This window comes from Ambystoma mexicanum, chromosome 7q (assembly GCF_040938575.1).
Source record: "Ambystoma mexicanum isolate Mex_15411 chromosome 7q, UKY_AmexF1_1, whole genome shotgun sequence".
Taxonomy (NCBI): Eukaryota; Metazoa; Chordata; class Amphibia; order Caudata; family Ambystomatidae; genus Ambystoma; species Ambystoma mexicanum.
In genome coordinates this window covers 499298432-499319371 of record NC_090941.1, presented here as the reverse complement: position 1 = coordinate 499319371, position 20940 = coordinate 499298432, and the positions used below count along the sequence as shown (strand labels likewise).

At 47.4% G+C, this 20940-nt stretch overlaps 1 protein-coding gene across 5 annotated transcripts in view; it reads left to right on the top strand.

Moving 5' to 3' along the window:
• FNDC3A (fibronectin type III domain containing 3A) overlaps positions 1 to 20940 on the top strand; it is a 3436199-nt gene that overhangs the window by 865716 nt on the left and 2549543 nt on the right. For all 5 annotated transcript variants that reach the window (XM_069639023.1, XM_069639022.1, XM_069639027.1 and 2 more), the window contains one exon: positions 18039 to 18302. In XM_069639023.1, coding sequence (XP_069495124.1) covers positions 18039 to 18302 — 264 coding nt within the window. The remainder of the gene's footprint in view (positions 1 to 18038; positions 18303 to 20940) is intronic.

Genomic DNA, 20940 nt, shown 5'->3' with positions numbered 1-20940 from the left:
CTATCAATTTCGAGTACTGCCATTTGGGCTGACCTCCGCCCCGAGGGTCTTCACCAAGTTAATGTCGGTAGTGGCTGCAAGTCTAAGGAGGGAAGGGATTCACGTCTACCCCTACCTGGACGATTGGCTGATCAGGGCTGTTTCTCCGGAGCAAGCTCAGATCCAGCTAAATCACCTGTGCTACTCCCTTCACAAACTGGGCTTCTCCCTCAATTTAAAGAAGTCTCAAATGATACCATCGCAGAGACTCCAGTTCATAGGAGCGATCCTGGATACTTCCCTGGGAAAAGCCTTGCCACCAGAGGTGAGGGCTCAAGATATTCTACAGATGGTTACCAAGTTCCAACATGCCCAACGTCTCCCAGCCTTCGACTTTTTGAGGTTGCTAGGCCTCATGGCATCCTGCATTTTCCTTGTGCCAGAGGCTCGCCTGAGAATGAGATCCCTCCAGTGGGCACTGAGGACTCAGTGGTCACAATTCTCAGGGAGAATGACAGATCTTCAGGTTCCTGGCAGGGTGGCTCGAGACCTTCAGTGGTGGGCCTGTCAGGAGAACATTCTGAAAGGAGAACAGTTTTGGCAACCCTGGCCGGAGATAACAGTAGTCACGGATGCCTCACTCACGGGGTGGGGAGCCCACGCCAACGACTTGACCATCAGCGGTCGTTGGTCTCCATCGGAGTCCAGACTACACATCAACCTGTTAGAGCTGAGAGCCATCAGACTTGCGTTGAAGGCTTTCCTGCCAGCTGTACAAGGGAAGAACGTCCTGATAATGACGGACAACACGGTGGCCATGCATTACCTCAACAAAAGAGGAGGCGTAGGATCACTACCCCTGTGCAGAGAGGCGATGCAGCTCTGGTTTTGGGCAATCCAAGAAGGAATCTCTCTATCGGCAGTTCACCTAGCCGGAGAGAAGAACTTGACAGCGGATGCTCTGAGCAGGCAGAACACAGTCTCCCACGAGTGGGAGCTAGCTCAGGAAGTCCTTCAAGAGATCTTCGCCCTTTGGGGAACCCCTCAGGCAGATCTGTTCGCCACCAGCCTAAACAGGAAATGCGACCTGTTCTGCTCAAGGGAATTTCCTCCGAGAGGAGCTCTGGGAGACGCGTTCATAGTGGACTGGGAGTTCCCGCTTCTGTACGCGTTCCCACCGGTCCCTGTCATTCCTCAAATGATCAGGAGGTTGAGAAGATTCCGGCGAACCATGATCCTAATTGCCCCGGATTGGGCCAGGAGAACGTGGTACCCGGACCTTCTAGACTTGTCCATCTGCCCCCCAATTCGACTTCCGCTCAGAGAGAACCTACTCTCACAGAAGGGAGGTCAGGTTCTCCATCCAGACATCAAAACCCTCAACCTTCACGCTTGGCTTCTGAACGGCTGAGGTACAAGGATTGGGACCTCCCTGATGATGTTATGGAGGTGTTGCTTTCGGCAAGGAGGCCAGCAACAAAGTCTTTATACCGCTGCCGTTGGAACAGATTTTGCAGCTGGTGTAGAGAACAGAATATCGACCCATTTTCATGTGGTACACCAATGGTTTTGTCCTTCCTACTACATTTGGCAAATTCAGGCCTTCAAGTTGGCACCATTAAGGGCTATCTCCCAGCGCTATCTATCTTTAAGCGTACTGCGGAGGAACCATCCTATTTCAAATTACCCTTGGTAATACAGTTTCTAAAGGGGTTAACCAATGTTTATCCCCCAAGACCATTCCAAGTTCCCCTATGGGATTTAAACTTAGTACTAACTTTCCTGATGGGTACACCTTTCGAACCTCTCCATTCTTGTTCGTTAAGATTCCTTACCCTTAAGACTGTTTTATTAATAGCACTTACATCTGCTAGAAGGGTGAGCGAATTACAAGCTCTTTCTTGTAAACCCCCTCATTCAATCTTTCACAAAGACAAAGTTGTCCTGCAAGTGAAGCCTAATTTCCTCCCAAAGGTAGTTTCTGAATTCCATATCTCTCAGAAGATTACCCTACCATCTTTCTATCCTCCTCCTCACCCGGGGAAAGAGGAAGAGAGGTTACACAGACTAGACCCTAGGAGGGTTTTAAGTTTTTACATTAGTAGACTAGCCAGGATAAGACAGGCAGACCAGCTGTTTGTAGGTTACGCAGGTCACAAGCTGGGGTTACCAATAACTAAGCAGACCATTTCCAGATGGATCATTCTAGCCATTCTGGAATGTTATAAACTGGCAGGGAAAGAGCCCCCTCAAAACCTTAGGGCTCATTCGACCAGAAGTATTGCAGCTTCATCGGCCCTCAAAAGAGGCGTGCCGATTAAAGACATATGTGCGGCCGCTACATGGTCGTCTGTCCATACCTTTACACGTTTTTACAATCTGGATTCCTCCTCTAGTCAAGAGACTAGGTTTGGAAGGGCTGTACTGCATTCTATTCATCAATAGAAGACAGCGTGAAGTCAGTACTCCCTCCTCCGAATATAGAATACTGCTATGGGAGCCTATCTAAGATGAGGAATACGTCGGAGGACACAATCCCTTCGAAGAACAAGTTACTTCTTACCTTGTAACGTTCTTTCGACGGGATGTTCCTCCGACGTATTCCTCATCGACCCTCCCATCCATCCCCGCAGTTCTACTTCCCTTGTTGTTGCAGCTTACGCTCCTTCAGGGTGATTAGTCTAGTCCAGACAGTAATACTGTGGGCTACAAAACGGAACTGAGCAACGGACGCTGCGCGCGGCCTTTATAGGCAGGATGACGTCGAGCGTTGATACGGCGGCTGTCGAAGGACATCGACTCGAGGGACGTCGACGCGCAGCGCCCTCTGGAGAAAAAATTTTCCGAGGCCAGCAGAGCTGGAAGGATATATCTAAGATGAGGAATACGTCAGAGGAACATCCCGTCGAAAGAACGTTACAAGGTAAGAAGTAACTTGTTCTTCTACCTCGATTCCACCGTAACCCTAAAGAAACAGGTAAACTCCTTGGCATCCTCAACTGCCTACACTTTCAAGCTCATCAGAGCCTGCAGACCATTTCTAACTAAAGCTAGTTGCATCACCCTTGCTAATGCCTTACTATTGTCAAAATCGGATTACTGCAATGCCCTAAACCTAGGAGCCAATAAATCCATCCTTGACAAATTACAAACGCTACAAAACAACACCCTTAGAACTGCCCTAAACATACCAAACGGAGAACACATTTCCAATACTAGAAGAGAATACCATTGGCTAAAGACAAGCGACAGAATCCTACTCAAAACTGTCTCTCTTACCTCCAAATGTCTTAACAATGCTGCACTCCCGTACCTTACAGAAAGAATGGTTAGGAGAACCTCGACCCGCCCCTCCAAAGCAGCTAATTCCCACTGTCTAGAGATACCAGGATTTAAGCTAACAAAAGGTGCAGGAAACAGCTTCTCGGTGAAAGCTGCACAGTCTTGGAACGCATTACCTCTAGCCCTCAGAACTGACCAGCCCTATTTCAGCTTTAGGCGCAATACTCTAAAATGGCTACGTTCTAATGACATATTATCCTCACAGTTTAGCATACAAAGGCTCTGTAAGATTGGAGTCATGCAGCATTGAGGGAGACTTTCGCTACAGAGGGCGAGGTATCCTCCTCACCAGGTCATAGCCAATAGTCAATCCTAGACATTGAATCATGAACTGTAGTATAGTACGCATACTCCCTAGTCTCAGGATTTAGCCAGATATCAGTCAGATGACGTTGGAACATAATTTTCAACAGGGTTTGAGATGCAAGTGATGGTGACCGGGGAGTGTCAGATGAACGGTCCCTATCAACATCTAAAATTGTATCAAGGTTCTCCCCATACCCCCCTCACCACTGCTACGCCCATAGAATTTGGGCTAATCTATATTCGGGCCTTAATTGTTAACCAATACTATCTCGTCCCTGTCTAATGCACCCCTCAATACCACATATCTCCCAGGGGGTCAATATAGCTGTTTTCTTCAGTGCTTGTAACAGTAAAGTGTATAAGCATCATCACACCACATGATTGTGAGGAGTAAGTCATGTAGAATCTTTGCTGACCCCAATTATGGGCAAATGACTTGTGTACAGATGCCAACACATGAGTCTCCTGCAACCGGAGGGCCTTAGGGGCATGTCTTTCCGGTCAATAACCTCCTGGCCTTGGCCGGGTTGTTAAGCCCACGCACATTCCAGGAAATTAACGGCAATGCCCCAGCAGTTCCACCCTCATTCCCACTAGGTGTTGCCATCTATCAAACCTACAGGAATATGCAGGTCATTATTGTTGTGTAACACACCTTTTGCCCAAACTGTTAAACCATACCCAAACGCCAGTTGATCCCGCTCCCACACCATCCTCCCCAACATCACAATGAATCCCAGACCAAAATGCTTTGAGAAATCATGCAGTGCCCTATTCCCCTTACCCACTTCACCATCTTCCCCAACTTGATGATGTACCCCCATAACAACGTCAATGGAAACATACAGGAGTAGTGTGCGAATAGCAACTTTGCAACAAGTAAGTCATATGCTCGGATTATTGCCACTTGAGTTGCACTGTGCCCAAAATAATGATCATAGTAAATGGTCATTATATTCACTGCCCAGCGTCAGCAGGCCATGCTTCTGGGCTACGGACAGGTCCTCGTCTGGCAGGGCTACCTCTTGGGGGAGGGGGGGGTGGCGGAATCAATGTCTCAATATATGATAGCATTGGCTGGGTTTTCGGAAAAAAAGTGTGCTCTGGCTCCATGTTGTATACGCAGCTTAGCAGGAAATATGAGGGCATATGGAATCTGGCAAGCTCAGAACAGGCGCTTCACAGGATCATGGAACCTCTGCATCACTTGGATACCCGACGCAAAGTCTGGATAAATGTGAATCCTGCTGGACTCAAACAGCAGGGTTCCTTGCTCTCTTGACAATTTCAGTATGAGGCCCCGGTCCCTATACTTTAATAGCTTGGTGATGATCGTTCATGGGGGGTGTGCTAGCTTTCAGAACCGAAGCCAGGACACAATGGACACTTTATACCAGAAATTGTGTTGAAAAACGCATCTGTCCAAGAATCGATTTCAGAATCCCCTCAATAAATGATTCCATCTCACCCTTCACAGCCTTTTCAGGCACCCAAACAATATGTACATTATTGCGGCAGGACAATGATTATAGATCGTCACTTTTCACACGCTGTGTGGCCAAATTCATCTTCATCGCCGATATCTCATGATCATGTTTTTCAACCTTAACTTCCAGACCGCCAATCTGGGTTTTGGCCTCTGTTATGAAACCACTCTCCTTGTCCAATTTGGCATGCAGGGATCCTATATTCACCACAATGTCATCCAATTTGATGTTAACTGAGACTAAACCACTTTGCATAGCAACCATAAGTGGATCTGTTTGTGCTGTGACCTCTGGCAAGTTAATTACTATGTCATTCATGATGGCCTCTGAGCCCTCACTGGCATGTTAGTAAATGTATCCATGGGCCCTTGCTTCTTTCCAGCACCTTTCTTCATGATATATGACAACCAGGCGCTACCACTACTGAGGGCAGATCCCGTACCCCAACCAGTCCAACAGACCTTTTCCATCGCAAGATCCAACCAATACTTCCAAGTATGGTAGATACTCCATACACAGCGCTTCAAATCTGTCTCCAATGCCGTGGGCACTGCCTCCAACCAACCCCACTTACTACTGGGGTCACCATCTAGCGCTCTGCACTACCTATGCACTTACCATCACAGCGGGGTATCGGGGCAAGGTTTCTCCACCGAGCCTCTGACGGTAATACAAGTGCTTCCGAGCTTTGGTGCCAGCCACTTCAGTGTGCTGCAATGCCTGGTAATAAATCAAGGCAGTGCGTGCCTTTCCCAGTCCACCCACCTCACTAAGGATATGGCTGCTGCACCACCGTCCAGACTCAGCACTAAAGCACTAAGCTAGCCGTTATACGGTCCGGAGATCAGTCGTCCGCCGAAGCCTATCAGGTCTCCCCTCTACACAGGCCGCACTCATACACAGGATAAGGCAGCAATGGCTACTGCGGCATCTGAAGCTGTCAACAGGGGGTGGGCAGTCAAACAGATCGCCGCCAGCTGCACCGGTATAGCGGCTCTCACACATCCCCAATCTCTGCGGAATTCAAGTTTATCCTCTGTCACACAATGCTGTCGAGCAAAGTCACCGAATGGGCACAACGCAGGATTAATTTCTTGACCGGATATTGCCGGACTCGCGCTCTAGTCAGCCATCTTCGTTGCTGCTCAGCAGCGCCCTCTGCCTGTTCTCATTTCCATTATATTTATGACGGACTGCAAAGTCCGCTGACAGGTCTGGTAGGGCAAGAAAACACGATTCATCTTTGTCTAGGCTGCAGAAAGCATCATCTGCGATTTTGAGGGTTTTAGTGTAAATATTGTATCCTGGTTGGAAACCAGATTGATAGTTTCCCAGATGCTTTTTGTCAGAGATGTAATTGTTTAGTTGAGCTTTCACACAGCATGCAGTGGTTTTGCCCAGGATATGTCAGTGGTCAGGCGGTAGCAGTTGGGTCCTCTGGATCATCTGTAGTTTTTTTTTTTTTTAGAAGGGCTGTGACTAGTCGATGAAATTTTCGAAAGTGAAACGAAACATGCAAAATTTGTACCCAGCTTGGCTCCTGCCAAATGGTAGTGTTTTGGGCACCCCTTCTGCTTGTTTCATGCACCTGTTGACTCGTGTTCACCGAAATATCATGTGCCTCTTCCGGCTACACTTCCCAGATCCTGAATTGTCATGCACCCCTTCAGTTTTGCATGCCTGGTGCCATTTTGCATAGTCTGAAATTTCATGACCCACCCCTGATTTGTGATTTGCAGTCTCGGACTGGGGCATAAAATTGTCTCGGGCACCAATGAAAAAGTGACCCACCGTTGCAAATGGCAATTCTTTTTCTGACCGACTGTTTGAGTAGTGCCAAGGGGGAGGTTTTTGAAAACCTGTGATGCAAATTGTGCATTTTAAAGAATATTCATTCAGTAATACTGGTCAAAACTAATAATAATAATAATAATAATAATAATAATAATAATAATAATTTGGCATTTATATAGCGCTACAAACCCTCAGGTATCTGAGCGCTGCTTATTATTACCCACGGTGTGTGGTGCTCATTTATCGACCTCGGAAGGATGAAAGGCTGAGTTTGGCCCCGCCGGGATTCGAACCTGTTTGCAAGCTCTGCACAGATGTCAAAGCGAGCGCTCTACTCTCTGTGCCACTTGACCGGCTTAGCTACATGGTGAAGTAGCTTATCGAACTGGCCCACATGGGCCAACAAAGTGGACCACTTTGACCAAAATAACTGGCACACACTGGCATTTTGCGTTTTTGATTCGGGCATTACCCTATTGCCCTGTAGGCCAGTCCAAGCCTGTTTGCAGTTGGTTAATTCTGAAGAAAAGCATGTTGCAAAGCGCAGACGTGAGAAGGAGGAACACATGGTTCACTTTTTCCAAAGTGAAACACAAGCAAGAGAAATGTACCCTTCGTTATGGACGAAGCAGTATGTTACCTATAGCCCAGATGCAAAGAAAGCAAAGCCCTCGCTTTGGGTAAAATCTTTTCCATACATTCCTGTGCAAAATGTTGACCATTTATTTATTTTTTAATGTACATGGCTTTGAACAGACCATTTATGTATTTACATTTGCCATTCAAAAGGTACTGAATGTTCATAAAAGATAGCTGACCAAGCCAAACACAGTATCTACTGAGAGAACAATCTGTACATAATACACACACCCTACCCCGATGCACGTTTATCTCTTTTTAGCCCCCGTTTATGGAATGCTCGTCTCCATTTGAAAATGATAGCCTCCTTCCAGCTTTTTCTTTTTTTTTTAAACATGTTTTTATTAAGTTTCTATTGGCACAATGTCATACCATACAAGGATCAGCATCAAACTTCATTCAAAGAAAACAAAGAAATCCCTCCCTCCCCAACCCCCAACCTACATAACTCAGTCTGTGTATGTTGTATATCGGAAGATCTTTTCCTCGTTCACGTGAATAAGTCCAATAGTCTTATATTGTGTGGGCACCATTGTTCTTTATATTCCTTTTGAAGGAATTCCAGTACACCTCCCCAGTCCTCTCGGAATTTCCCATGATCCCCTTGGATGTTATAAGTTATTAGTTCTAGAGCCAGATGTGACCAGACCCTTCGCGTCGAATCAACAACCAATGGTGGGGATTCATGTTTCCAGTTTTTAGCAATTTCCAACCATGCTCCTATTAGGAGGCCCATAAAGTTTCTTTTCTGCGGGGCAGTTAGCGTTTTGTCTTTTGGATCCCAAAAGCCCCCTAGCCATATTTCCTCTCCCAGGTGTTCTGTTCCCTGGAACATTCCCATCATTTGATTTTTTATCTCTCCCCAGTATGGTCTTATCCTCGGGCAGTCCTACCAGATATGTTTCCAATCTCCCTGCCCGCCACACTTTTTCCAACAGTTATTCGGGGAGGTAGCATACATCGTATTCAGTTTCTCCGGTGTATAGTGCCATTGCACCATCATCTTCACCCACATTTCTCTAGTTTGAATGGCTCTTGTCAGTTTTGGCATCAAGCCCCACAAGTATTCCCACCTCTCTTTGGAGAGTGCATAGCCCAGGGTTTTCTCCCATTTCTTCATATATAGCCATGTGGTAGGTTCCTTCTGTGTATTAATGAATTTGTAAGTGTTGGAAACAAATTTACGAGATCCAGAGTGCGTCATGCTGTAGTTCTCAAAGGGGGTCAAGTCCCTAGTCAGTGCTTCTTTTATATGTGGAGCGCTCAGCCAATGATGTAGCTGATCATATTTATATCTATCTTTTGGTGTCAGATTCAAAAGAGTTTTGCAATCCTCGAATCATCTGATCTGTTGATTCTGTTGCATATCTCCCACCATCTTACACCCCCCTTCCTCCCACTTGCGAAACGCTCCCTTGTCCAATCCAGGGGGGAATTCGGGATTTCCAAATATTGGCATGAACGGGGCGGGATCCTTGGTCAGGGTTTCGTTTGTCATGGCGGCGTCCCATACCCCCAATGCCGTCTTCATTATTTCGCTAATGTGGGTGTTTGCATGTCAGAATAGTTTATTGATCCATAGCATGTGCCTGACGGATGTTGCCGCTACCGCCCTATCCTGCCTTTCCCAGATTTTCTCCCCCTGTTCCGATAGCCAATCCCTCATGACCCACAGCTGGGCCGCTTTGTAGTATTTTTTTAAGTGTGGCATGGCACATCCCCCCTCCTTTCTATGAGCTGTCAATACCGCATTAGAAATTCTTGGGGTCTTGTTCTGCCAGACATATTTGGAAACCGCCTTCCTAAGTGCTTTGAAAAAAAGCCTGTGGGGGCTTTATGGGGAGGGCCTGAAACATATACATTAGCTTGGGGAGGATTGTCATTTTCACTGCCGTGATTCTCCCCCACCGGGAAATCGCTAACGGGTTCCATTTTAGCAGGTCATTTTTGACTTTTTCTAGGATTTGCGGGTAATTGTGGGAATACAATTTGTCTATGTGGTCTGTGAGGGTGATTCCTAGATATCTGACGCCCGAGATGGCAATTTTCAGTTGACAGTCTGTGGCCACTGTGTTGATTTTTTTCTCTATTCCTCGCCAGAATCAACACCTCCGATTTTTGCCTATTTATGTTCACCCCTGAAATCTCTCCAAATCGTTCTATGGTTTCCATTAAGTGTGGGAGGGACTTCTCTGGGTCTCCTAGGGCCACCAACATATCGTCAGCATAGGCCACCGGTTTATGGGTCAGGCCGCCATCTCTATTCCCTCCACCTCCGGCACATCCCTTATTTTTGCCAAGAGAGATTCCAAGTATATGGCGTATAGAAGGGGGGAAAGCTGGCACCCTTGCTTATGATATGATATGATATGATAGTTTATTTATATAGCGCCTATACACAATGTGTTTCAAAGCGCTTCAAGGAGGGAGGGGACATAGAAAAATACAGTTACATTCAGTAAAAAGTCCTTGAAACAATACAGAATGTGAAGAAAAAAAACTATCATAATAGGCCTGTCGACATTTCTGATAGTGCAAGTGCATAAAAAGTAAGGCAAGAGGTAATGGATAGGAAGGAGAACAAAGCAAGCAGTAACATTACTATGTCTGACGACAATTTACGCAGTGCAGGTGGTAACAAGAGGAGGGGTGGGAGGGGGGCAAGGGGATGGAGGGGGAAGCAGAACAAGGCACGCTACTGAGCAAAAATGTCGGTGACAAATTTGATAAGTAGGGGAGGGGGGGAGGGAGGGAACAAGGGGGGAGGAGGGGGACAGACAAGCTGCTATCAAGAGTCACGGGACAGATGATAGGAGTAAGTGCTAGGAGGGGGAAGTCTGAGAGGAGGGAGAATAAAGAAAAGGGGGGGTAGGAAGGTAGTAGAAGAGGATGGAAGTGAGGAGGGGAAGGGAAGGAGGCAAGAAGGGGGGTGGAACGCAGAGCAAAAGAGACACTCACGGAGGGGCAGGGGGGCACACAGACACTAAAGGGGGGTCAGGGGGGCACACAGACACGCACGGGGGGCAGGGGGGCACACAGACACTAAAGGGGGGCAGGGGGGCACACAGATACTCACGGGGGGTCAGGGGGGCACACAGACACGCACGGGGGCAGGGGGGGCACACGGACACTAAAGGGGGGGCAGGGGGGCACACAGATACTCACGGGGGGTCAGGGGGGCACACAGACACGCACGGGGGGCAGGGGGGGCACACGGACACTAAAGGGGGGGCAGGGGGGCACACAGATACTAAAGGGGGGCAGGGGAGGCACACAGATACTAAAGGGGGGGCAGGGGAGGCACACAGACACTCATGGGGGGCAGGGGGGGCACAAAGATACTCACGGGGGGCAGGGGGGCACACAGATACTCACGGGCAGGGGGGCACAAACACTCACAGGGGGCACAAAGACACTAAAGGGGGGGCAGGGGGGGCACAAAGACACTCACGGGGGGCAGGGGGGCACACAGATACTCACGGGGGGCCCGCGATCCGGCGTACCACGGTGGACAGCGGTAGACAGGGCCTTCATTGTGGGCCTTAGGTGGTGTGGCCGGCTCCCGCCTCCCGGCTTCAGCCACTGGCTAAAGGGGCCATGGCAGCCAATGGGAGGGGGGCAGGGGATGGCCCACAACAGGACAACAGAATGCAGGCAGGCAGGAAAAAACGACGGCCATCTTTGAGCGCCTCAAAGCATGGAGGCAGCATACCAACACAAAGCTATTCGAAATGTAACCCAAGTGGGTTTCACGCAGATCGCGCCATGCAGGGCACGCCAGACCCAAAGGAGGCAAGCACAATGATCCGGTGCAAATAGAGGCAGATAGTACATTTTTTTCGCCGTGATTCAAAAAGTCTGCATTACAGTCAATCCTTACCCCCAGCAGTGCGCGATTCGATGGGGAGTCCAGCGCGATGGTGTCCGGTGCTGGGAGGCAGAGGGAAAGGGGCTCCATCAGGGTTGAGGGAAGACAGAAGGACGAGAGGAAATGGAGGCGGGCCCCGTTGTGGGCCTTAGGTGGTGTAGCCGGCTCCCGCCTCCCGGCTTCGTCCCTCTTCCTAGGTACACTATGTCCGATAACCCTCCATTCACCGCTATCCTTATGGACGGGGAGTTGTAGTTGGCCCTAACCTTATCTATAAAACCCTTGCCCATTCCCATCTTTTGCAGAACCCGAAAAAGGTAAGACCATTCTACTTGATCAAAGGCCTTTTCGGCGTTTAAGGCTACCAGTGATGCAGGGGTTTGTTTGATGCCTATCTTTTCAACTAGGTGTAGGACTCTTCTGATGTTATCGTGTGTCTGGCGGTTTGGAACAAATCCTGACTGGTCTTGGTGGATTAACCTGGGAAGTACTAGGGCCAGTCTGGTCGCTAAGATCTTCGTGTACAGTTTAAAGCTATCGGGCGGTAAGAGGTAGGGAGTTGCTCTTCTTTTCCCTTTTTATGAAAGACCAGCACTTTTGCCTCGTTCATAGACCGTGTCAGAACCCCCTTCTCCCCATATTTATTGTACAGGGATGTGAGTATCGGGGCGAGGATATCCCTATATGTCTTGTAGTATATGGCGGTGTACCCGTCCGGACCCGGGGCTTTGTTATCCGGGAGGGACTGAATTGCTGCATATACTTCTTCTATGGTGATGTCCCTATCTAAAGCCTGTCTATCGTCTTCTGTCAATCCGGGGAGGTGAACCCCGGCCAAGAAGGCTTCTTGCAGGTCCTCCTTCGGATGGTCGGAGGAGTACAATTTTTGGTAATATCTGCCTAGTATCCTTCCTATCTCTTCCGTCTGTGTTCTAAGTTGGCCTGATTCTTCTTTCATAGCTCGTATTGTCTTGGCCTGCTGTTTCCCCCTCAGCTGTCTTGCCAGGAGTCTATCTGCTTTGTTTGCCTTTACATAAAACCAGTGTTTCGTGTATAGTAATGCCCTTTCTGCTTTTTTCGTTCTGAGTGTTTCCAATTGCCGCTGAACATGTCTCATCGTTCGCATGAGTTGTCTGGTGGGCGTCTGAATTAGTTCTGCTTGTATCGCCCCAATTTGCTCTTCTAATTCTTTTTCCCACTGGCGGTGCGTCTTCTGTTTCTGTGTTTTAAGCGCTATGAGATGTCCCCTAATGACCGCCTTGTGGGCATCCCATAGTGTATCCATATTTGTTCCGGGGAGATTGTTAATGGCCCAGTATTCTTGGATGTGTTCTCTTAGCGTCTGGCTCATCACCGGGTCTCTAATGATGTCCTCTGGGAGGCGCCAGTTCCATAAACGGTGGCCATGTCTTGACCAGATAATATCTGCCCACAGCGGGCCGTGGTCAGAGAGTGTGATGGGTTCCATCTCAATCTGTTTTACCCTGCCTAGGAGCCCCACTGATACCCATAGGTAGTCTATTCTCGAAGCAGTATTATGTACATGTGAATAATAGGAGAAGGTTTTCTGTTTGGGGTTGCCATTCCTCCATGCGTCTGTCAGCCCTAGGTTCGTGAATTTCTGCTTTAAGTTTTTGGATGGGGTGCCTTGATCTCGATGTCTGGGTCCGGATCCGTCTAGGGATGGGTCCCAAGCCATGTTTAAGTCCCCACCTTCCCGCTTTTTCAAGCCTTCAAAAGTCAAACTATACTTTCAAATGGATTGTGTCCTCCTACATATTCCTCATCTTAGATGTTCGTATCTTCCATCTTTGCTGCTTCGGATTATTTTTTTTCCCACCAGAGGGCGATGGGCTCGAGGTTGCGGCGTCGATGTTCCTTGAGGGCTGGCGTTGACGTCATCCGCAGTATAAAGGACTCGAGCCACACCCGTTGACTTCAGTTCTGTTTTTTCCGATAGCTACTGCTTCGTGTCATGAAAATGGCGCTTCAGTTTTCTGTGAAATGTCTTCCTCGTTGAATCCTTCCACGCCCAAAACTGGCTTTAAGAAATGTCAGAAGTGCGGGAATATGTTGATCACCGACCCCCATCGAAATTGCCTCTGGTGTTTGGGCCCTGACCATTGGGACGACGAGTGTGGTTCCTGTCAAGCTCTAACCAACAAGGCTCTTAAGGAACGTATAGGTAAACTGGCGGTGGGGGAGGAATCCTCAAAGTTCTCTTCGAGAAAGAAAAAAGAATCAAGTGACAAATCCCAGCATAGGTCGAGGAAATCGAGATCGAGAAGTAGTTTAAGGAAATCTTCCTCTTCTTTGTCTAAAAAACAAAAGAAAAGACGACACTGATATCCTTCGTCCTCTTCCTCGTCGGCTGACGCAAGGGTCCTCTCATACCCTTCAAAACATGATTCCCACAAAAAATGGGAGGCCTTCAGGGCCTCGATGATGAACATTTTTCGAAAACACGGGCCAGAACCCTCGGAAAAGCCACGTGGAGACCATGCCCCATCTCACTCCAGAAGTGACAGGGCGAGGTCAAAGACCAGATGTGCGAACTCCGACAACAAATCGTCGAGGGTGTTGTCGGAAGAAATTTCCCCGACCACTCATAAAGAAAGATCAGACCTACCGGTGCATAAATCGGAGGTGACAACGAACAAGATGATGTCGGGAATCCACCCACCATCGAAGTCAATGTTGAAGGATACTTCAACGCATCTATCGAAGGCGTTCTCGAAAGCCGACTTCGAAGATGGCTCGACACCTTCCTCGACTGTATCGAAGGTTCCTTCGACATTGTCGAAGCCAGCGACAATGGCATTGACTCCTTCAACGCCATTGTCGAGGCCAACTTTAATTCTGGCACCAAAATCGAAACCTTTGTCGAAGCTGAGGTCGATGCCTATTGAGTCACCCAGAAAGATATACCAACCACAACCTAGACAAGACTTTTTCAGGTCTTTGTCATCCATTTATGAGGACCAATCCTCTGAAGAGGACATTACTCCGGCTGGAGTGAAATTTGGGACTAGAGATGTCCCTGAAGAATTAATAGACCCTAGATCTAAGATGGCTGACCTGTATGAATGCCTACAAACAGCCAGTGGCCTGGATACTTCTCCTGAAGTAGATTTTGATAGACCCGACCCTACAGACCATGCAGACTTTTGATAAATAGATGCACTGAGTTTATGGGATGGAACACTAATTCCTCTAATTTTGATTAAGACGACATGACGGACATCCTTAATTAAGGCCCTCAAAAGGACCATGTCCTCCCCTTTCACAAAACATTAAAAAAAAGGGTGATGGCCACATGGGAAACCCCAGATTCTGGCCCAGCTATAAATAAAAAATGTGTATGGAAGTACAGGCCTTCTGACCCGGAATACCTAGAAAAACATCCCTTGCCTGAGAGCTTAGTGGTGCAGGTGTCCACATCTACTAGGCATTCGGCCTACCCTTCGATCCCTCCGGATAGGGACAACAAAAGGATTGATGCCTGGCCCGATAGGTTTTTTCTTTGGGCAGCATGGCCTTAAAATCGACAAATGTGACTTGCACCCTTGCAAGGTTCACTTACACCCTATGGGATTAGATTATATGACAGCAGCGGCTGAACACATTCCTGAAGGCAAGGAACGAGAAGGTTTCTTTGCAATCGTCAGAGATGGAAAGGAGGTGATGGGGGAATGCCTCCAATCAGGATTGGACACTGCTGACAGCATAAGCAGGTCCATTGCGTCTAGCATAGTCCTGCGCAGATTTGAATGGCGAGAGCCAAAAAATAAAAATAAAAAATAAAAATATATATTTTGACTGCACACCTAAATTGGCTGGTAAAGAGCCTGCAGATGGGCTAAGGGCCCATTCAACTAGGGGCATGGTGACTTCAACGGCTCTTCAGAGGGGTGTCCCGCTGAAAGATATTTGTGCACCGGCCACCTGGTCGTGAAGCACTATTGCTGGACTCGACATCATCTCAAGGTGGCCTTTTTGCAAAAGCCGTCCTTCACACGGTTCATGAATAACATTTCTGGTACTCCCTCCGAATTCATACTGCTTTGGGAGCCTATCTAAGATGAGGAATACGTGCGAGGACACAATCCATTCGAAGAACAAGTTACTTACCAACTGTAATGTTCTTTTGATTGGATGCTCCTCCCACATATTCCTCATCGACCCTCCCAGCCTACTTCGCCGTAGAGTTTACGCTAATTGCTCTCTAAATTCCTTAAGCGCTGGAGGTCAATGAATGCCTGGTCATCTGATGCACTTCATCATATTGTAAAAATAGAACTGAAGCCAGCGGGCGCGGCTCGAGCCCTTTATACTGCGGATGAGGTCGACGCGCCACGGCAGCCCTCGAAGGGACATCGACGCTGCGACCTCGAGGACAGCGCCCTCTGCTGGAAAACAAATTCTGAAGCCGCAAAGCTGGAAGATACGAATATCTAAAATGAGGAATACGTGAGGGGAACATCCAATCGAAAGAACGTTATAGTTGGTAAGTAACTTGTTCTTTTGCTTAAGTCTTTCTGTTGACTTTTTCAACGATTGATCTGTGCCCAGATACGTTTAATTCTGCCAGGACAATTTTGTGTTATAAACTATTCACATCAAATCAAACATCGCTGCTAACTGTCCTCAGATATTTAGGGTCACTTTCAATAGATCCTGGCTTTATAGTAAATGCCACTTTTGATTCTGGAACTTGAGGTTATTATTTTCCCGTTAGGAATATGGCTCTACAACGGAGGAGAGTTACATGTATTAATTCATTGACCCAGAGCTTGGCTCTTGTGATGTGGCATCTCCAATCAGTACACAGTATAAGATCATCTTAACTATTAATTTGGATATCAGTTGCCTATTCACGATGCAGTTAGGGATGCATGCATGTGGAAGAGAGACCTCTAGCAGAGTAGGATCCTCAAAATGGTACTACAGAAGGATGAAGACATTTGGAAAGTGCTGGGTCAGTGGCATTCCATGTTGCAGCATGCGTAGGTGGAGGTCCAGGAATGTCGTGTGGCTTAGGTTAGCCTCGTGATCTCTAGGAAAAAAAATGCACAAGAAACATTATCAATCAAAGAAGGAATGTTTTCCCCAGACCTGAAAGAGAAGAAGAACTTTAACAAGGGACAGCAGTCTTTTTCCAGGGCATGCCCCTGCAAGTAGAGACAGCAGATTTACAGTGAATAATAGTATACAGAGAACCTATCTAACATTATGCATACATCAGAAGTTCATTTAAATAGAAACTGTTCCCGCCCACCCTGCTCCCACCACAGCCCATGGGCTCCCTTACCCTGCTCCCAGCACAGTCCCAGGGCCAGTAGTGGCTGGTGATTTTTTTAAGTGGGGGGGGGCATAAATATTTCCACCAGGTATGCCATACCGAGCGCAGCGAGGAAACCGGAGCCAATCAATGGGTGATCGGTGGGGGTTATCCCCCCATGAAGTATTTTTAAATAATGTGTTAAAATGGTCCATTTTAGATGATACGTTAAAAAAAAAATGGGTAAAAAGCCAAACAGTTTGCAATTGGCGCTGGGAGGGCCAGGGGGCAGGCATGATATTTTTTACTCATATGATAGATGTCCAGTAAATAGATACCACCCCTGTCCCCTGGACTCCACAGTGCCTAACACAATAAACATGATTATGTGTGTATGCAAGGCGCTGCTGGGCCAAGGGGAAAAGCATGATATTTTTGACTGGACATCTATGATAGATATCCAGTCCAAAATAAAATACTAGCCCTGTTGTCTGCGCTGCACAGCACCTCCGAAGGAGAGCTGATTTTGGCAGGTGGCTAGGGGGATTGTGAAACAATAGCATTTTTAAAATGCCTTTGTTGTACAACCCTCCTTTCCCCCTCTGCCCCCCCACTTGCCAAAATCATCTCAACGGACCAAAATACACACACACTCACACACACTCACACATCACTCTATCATTCACATGAGCACCCATCACCATGCACTCAAGTCTAGGAGTACGGTGGACCAGGGGAGAGCAACTGAAAGAGGATCGAGCAACTGAAAGAGGATCAGTCTGTGACACATTTTTCTATGCTATGGACATGTGACTAGAATCTAGGTTGCACCACGGCCAAGGCATGGGCTAGCTGGGAAGTACTGGGTGAAGTTATCTTGTAGCAAATTAGCTGGGCTCAGTTATGTTGGGGCAACTGAGTGAGTGTAACTGAACATGGCCTACTGAAAGGTATAGGGTGGGCAGATTTGCAATGTCTCTTCTTTGCGTTACTAGGGCCTTTATTTCAGAAGAGGCGAAACTAGGTTGAATGGGAGTGGAGTGGTGGCAGAGGGTGTTATAATAATGGAGAACATCTAAAGGTGGGGGCATAGATGTGTGGTGTCTGTGGGCATTGAAAACCGAGTACATTAGGAGCTATTGAATAAAGAAGAGGGACAATGAGCTTCTGTGTGACTAAATTGTTCAACAAACTTTTATTATGCTTTTCTGAAGAACTGTCTTGGAAGATTCAAATGTTTATAACTTTCATGTACCACAAGTCTCCTTCAAAAAAGTAACTTGATATTTTGTTTTAAATGCTCATACCTTTCTAAGCCTGCTAAACATATTTATGTGTTTAGATTCTCTTTCTACACATGGAAGGTCTGGCTTTCGAGATGAACGATCCAGTAAAACATTTGAACGCTTACAAAAAAAATTAAAAGACCGGCATGGAATACAGAAAGATACTTTGACCAGTCCTCCGTTGTCACCTCAGAAAAGCAATTCCCCAACCAATGAATATAATGAACTTCTAAAAGGACAAAATGCAGAGCTTATAATGATGGGGTCAGCAAGCAAGCTCTTAGAAGATGACATCACACAGTCGGACACAGAGTTTGATGGTAAATTCTTATAACAGTAAATACTGGTTTTACACACTCTCAACATGCTGAATTGTTCACTTTCGTTATTTTAAAATAAAAATGTTTGTGATTGGCGGTAATAAAAGCTAACTGGTGGTTGTGGTAGTGTAGCCTTGCTTTTTGTTGGTTATCATGATACGTAAACACATTTATATTTTTAAAACATGTTTCCCAACCCCTGTCAATCTTTGTGGTCCTTGTCTATTGAACCCCAGGTTCTGTCTCCATTCGCGGACTCCTTTTTATCCCTTTTACATTTGCTCCATCACATTACAATGTTACATTGATTATGCCATATCAACACATGTTTATAACTCCCCTCCCTGCAATACAACCAACGCCCCAAATTACCCCCAAAAAATTAGCAACCTACAGCTTGTATTCTACAGGAGTTCCACCAGGGGCACCTCCCTTCATCCTCTCTCAGGACCTGCATGTCCCGCCTTCCATTCACTCCAGCCATCTTCCCCATATCTCACCCCTCCTCCATCATGCTACACCTATCCAACGGTTCAAAGGTGGGGTTTGTCATCTGGCAAGCTGAACAATGAGTGCACCAAGGCGTTCCATACCGCTATAGTCTCTGAACTTTCCCTCTTTCCGATCTGCATAGCCTCATACCACACTGCAGCTTCGGCCATAGACCCGTCGTAGCTCTTCCCACCACCCTCCTATGCGTGGACCCTCTCGAGATTTCCATGCCATGGAAATTCTCCTTTTTGCCAACATCCTGGCTAGGTCCATCAATCTATTTGCTGGCTTGGCGATCTTGGGGTCCGTGAACACCCCAAGTAGATAGGTCTCTGGTGACCAAATATATTTTGTTACCCCTCCTTTCCTGAGCCTCAATTCCATCTCTCGCCAGAACCCCAGAATAATCTGTCACGTCCAGAACATGTGCATCATGTCTGCCCCGCCCTCACCACACATGGGCCTCTCCCTCACTGTTGAACCCGAGAATTGTGAGAAATGAAGTGGAGTCATATAGGCCCTATGAAGCACATAGAGCTGGGTCAGCTTCAGTTTAGCATTCCTTGAGACCTTTGTTGGATATAACGGCACCCTAGACCACTCTGGTTCCATGAGCTCCCTACCTATATCCAACTCCCATTTGCGCCTCACTTTGGTGTCTTCCTTCAATAATGCTGATAGCAGCCCCTGGTACAATCTAGACACACCATGTCCTTCCTCTGAAATGTCGTACAGCAAACCAAGTACGCCATTTTCCTCCAGAAGGCTCGGGAAGCCCTGCCACCGCCACATGTAATATTCTGGAGTATGTCAAAAACTGTCCCCTCTGCACCTCAAACCTCTCTTCAATCTCTTGAAACTCCCGGAGTCCCTCAGGGGAAAGCAGATCTCCAACCATTCCTAGCCCTTTGTCTCCCCATTGTAACATGATCAGCGCTAGGTCCACTATGTCTCTTCCATAAATTGCTGCTAGGGGTATCTGGGGAGAGTGGGGCTAGCAGGACCTTAGTTCTGGTCCATATATTCCTGCCTAACTGTAAGAGGTAAGGGGGGTCCCGGATTCCATCATTTCCCAACCACAGCACCCCCTTCAGTAAATAGGGAGCCGTCCCCGCCCTCAGGTGGGTGTGCTCCAATGTCTCCATATCCGCCAGCCACCCCGCCATGTGCTACAGTTGTCCTGCTAAATAATATAATTCGAAGTGCAGGCGCTGTATCCCTCCGTCTTCATAGTCCCTACATAAAGTATCCAGGGCCACCCTGCGCCTTCAGATCCCCATATGAAGCCCCCTATTATTGTGCACAATTCCTTAAAGAAGGATTTTGGTATGAGATACGGAATATTCAGGAAATAGTATACCAAACGGGGGAGAAAGACCATTTTCAGTAGCACAATTCTACCCATCACCGGGCGGGGTTGCTTCTCCCAGAACTTTCATCTCTCTAACCTGGTTTCAGCCCGCAGTGTATTCTCCCGATGAGCCATCTTTATGTTGTGATATATGTTAACATTTAGGTATCTAAATGTCTGTACTCTCCACTGCAGCCCTAAGTTTGGAACTCGTGATTCCTCTACCTCAACCCATCCTGCTAATGGAAATATGCAGGACTTCGTCCTACTGATATCAATATTCCTGACAGTGCTGCAAAGTTGTCTAGCACCTCTAAATAATGTGCTAGGTTATCTTCTGGGCTTTGCACATATAATAGCATGTCATCTGCATATAACGAGACCGCATGATGTACTCCATCCACCAGGAGCCCTGTGTACCTGAACCCCTTTCTTAGGGGCCAAAACATAAAGCATAGGGGTCAATGGGCATCCCTATTTCGTGCCTCTTCGTACAGAGAACCGTCCTGATAGATATTTACCTGTCCGCACCCTCGCTACCAGTGTGGAGTAAAGCATTCGGGCCCACCTCAAAAACCTTTCTTCTACCTCAAAGTTTTCTAAGGAGGCGTACAACCACTCCCACCTAACAGAGTTGAATGCTTTAACTGTGTCCAGGCCACCACTGCACACCCCTCTGACCACTTCTGCGTCCTGTCTATTGCTGCATGTATCCTCCTCATGTTCTTGGATGTCGCTCTTCCCGGGACATATTCTGTCTGGTCTGGGTGTATCAGTGCCCCTATTATCCCCTTC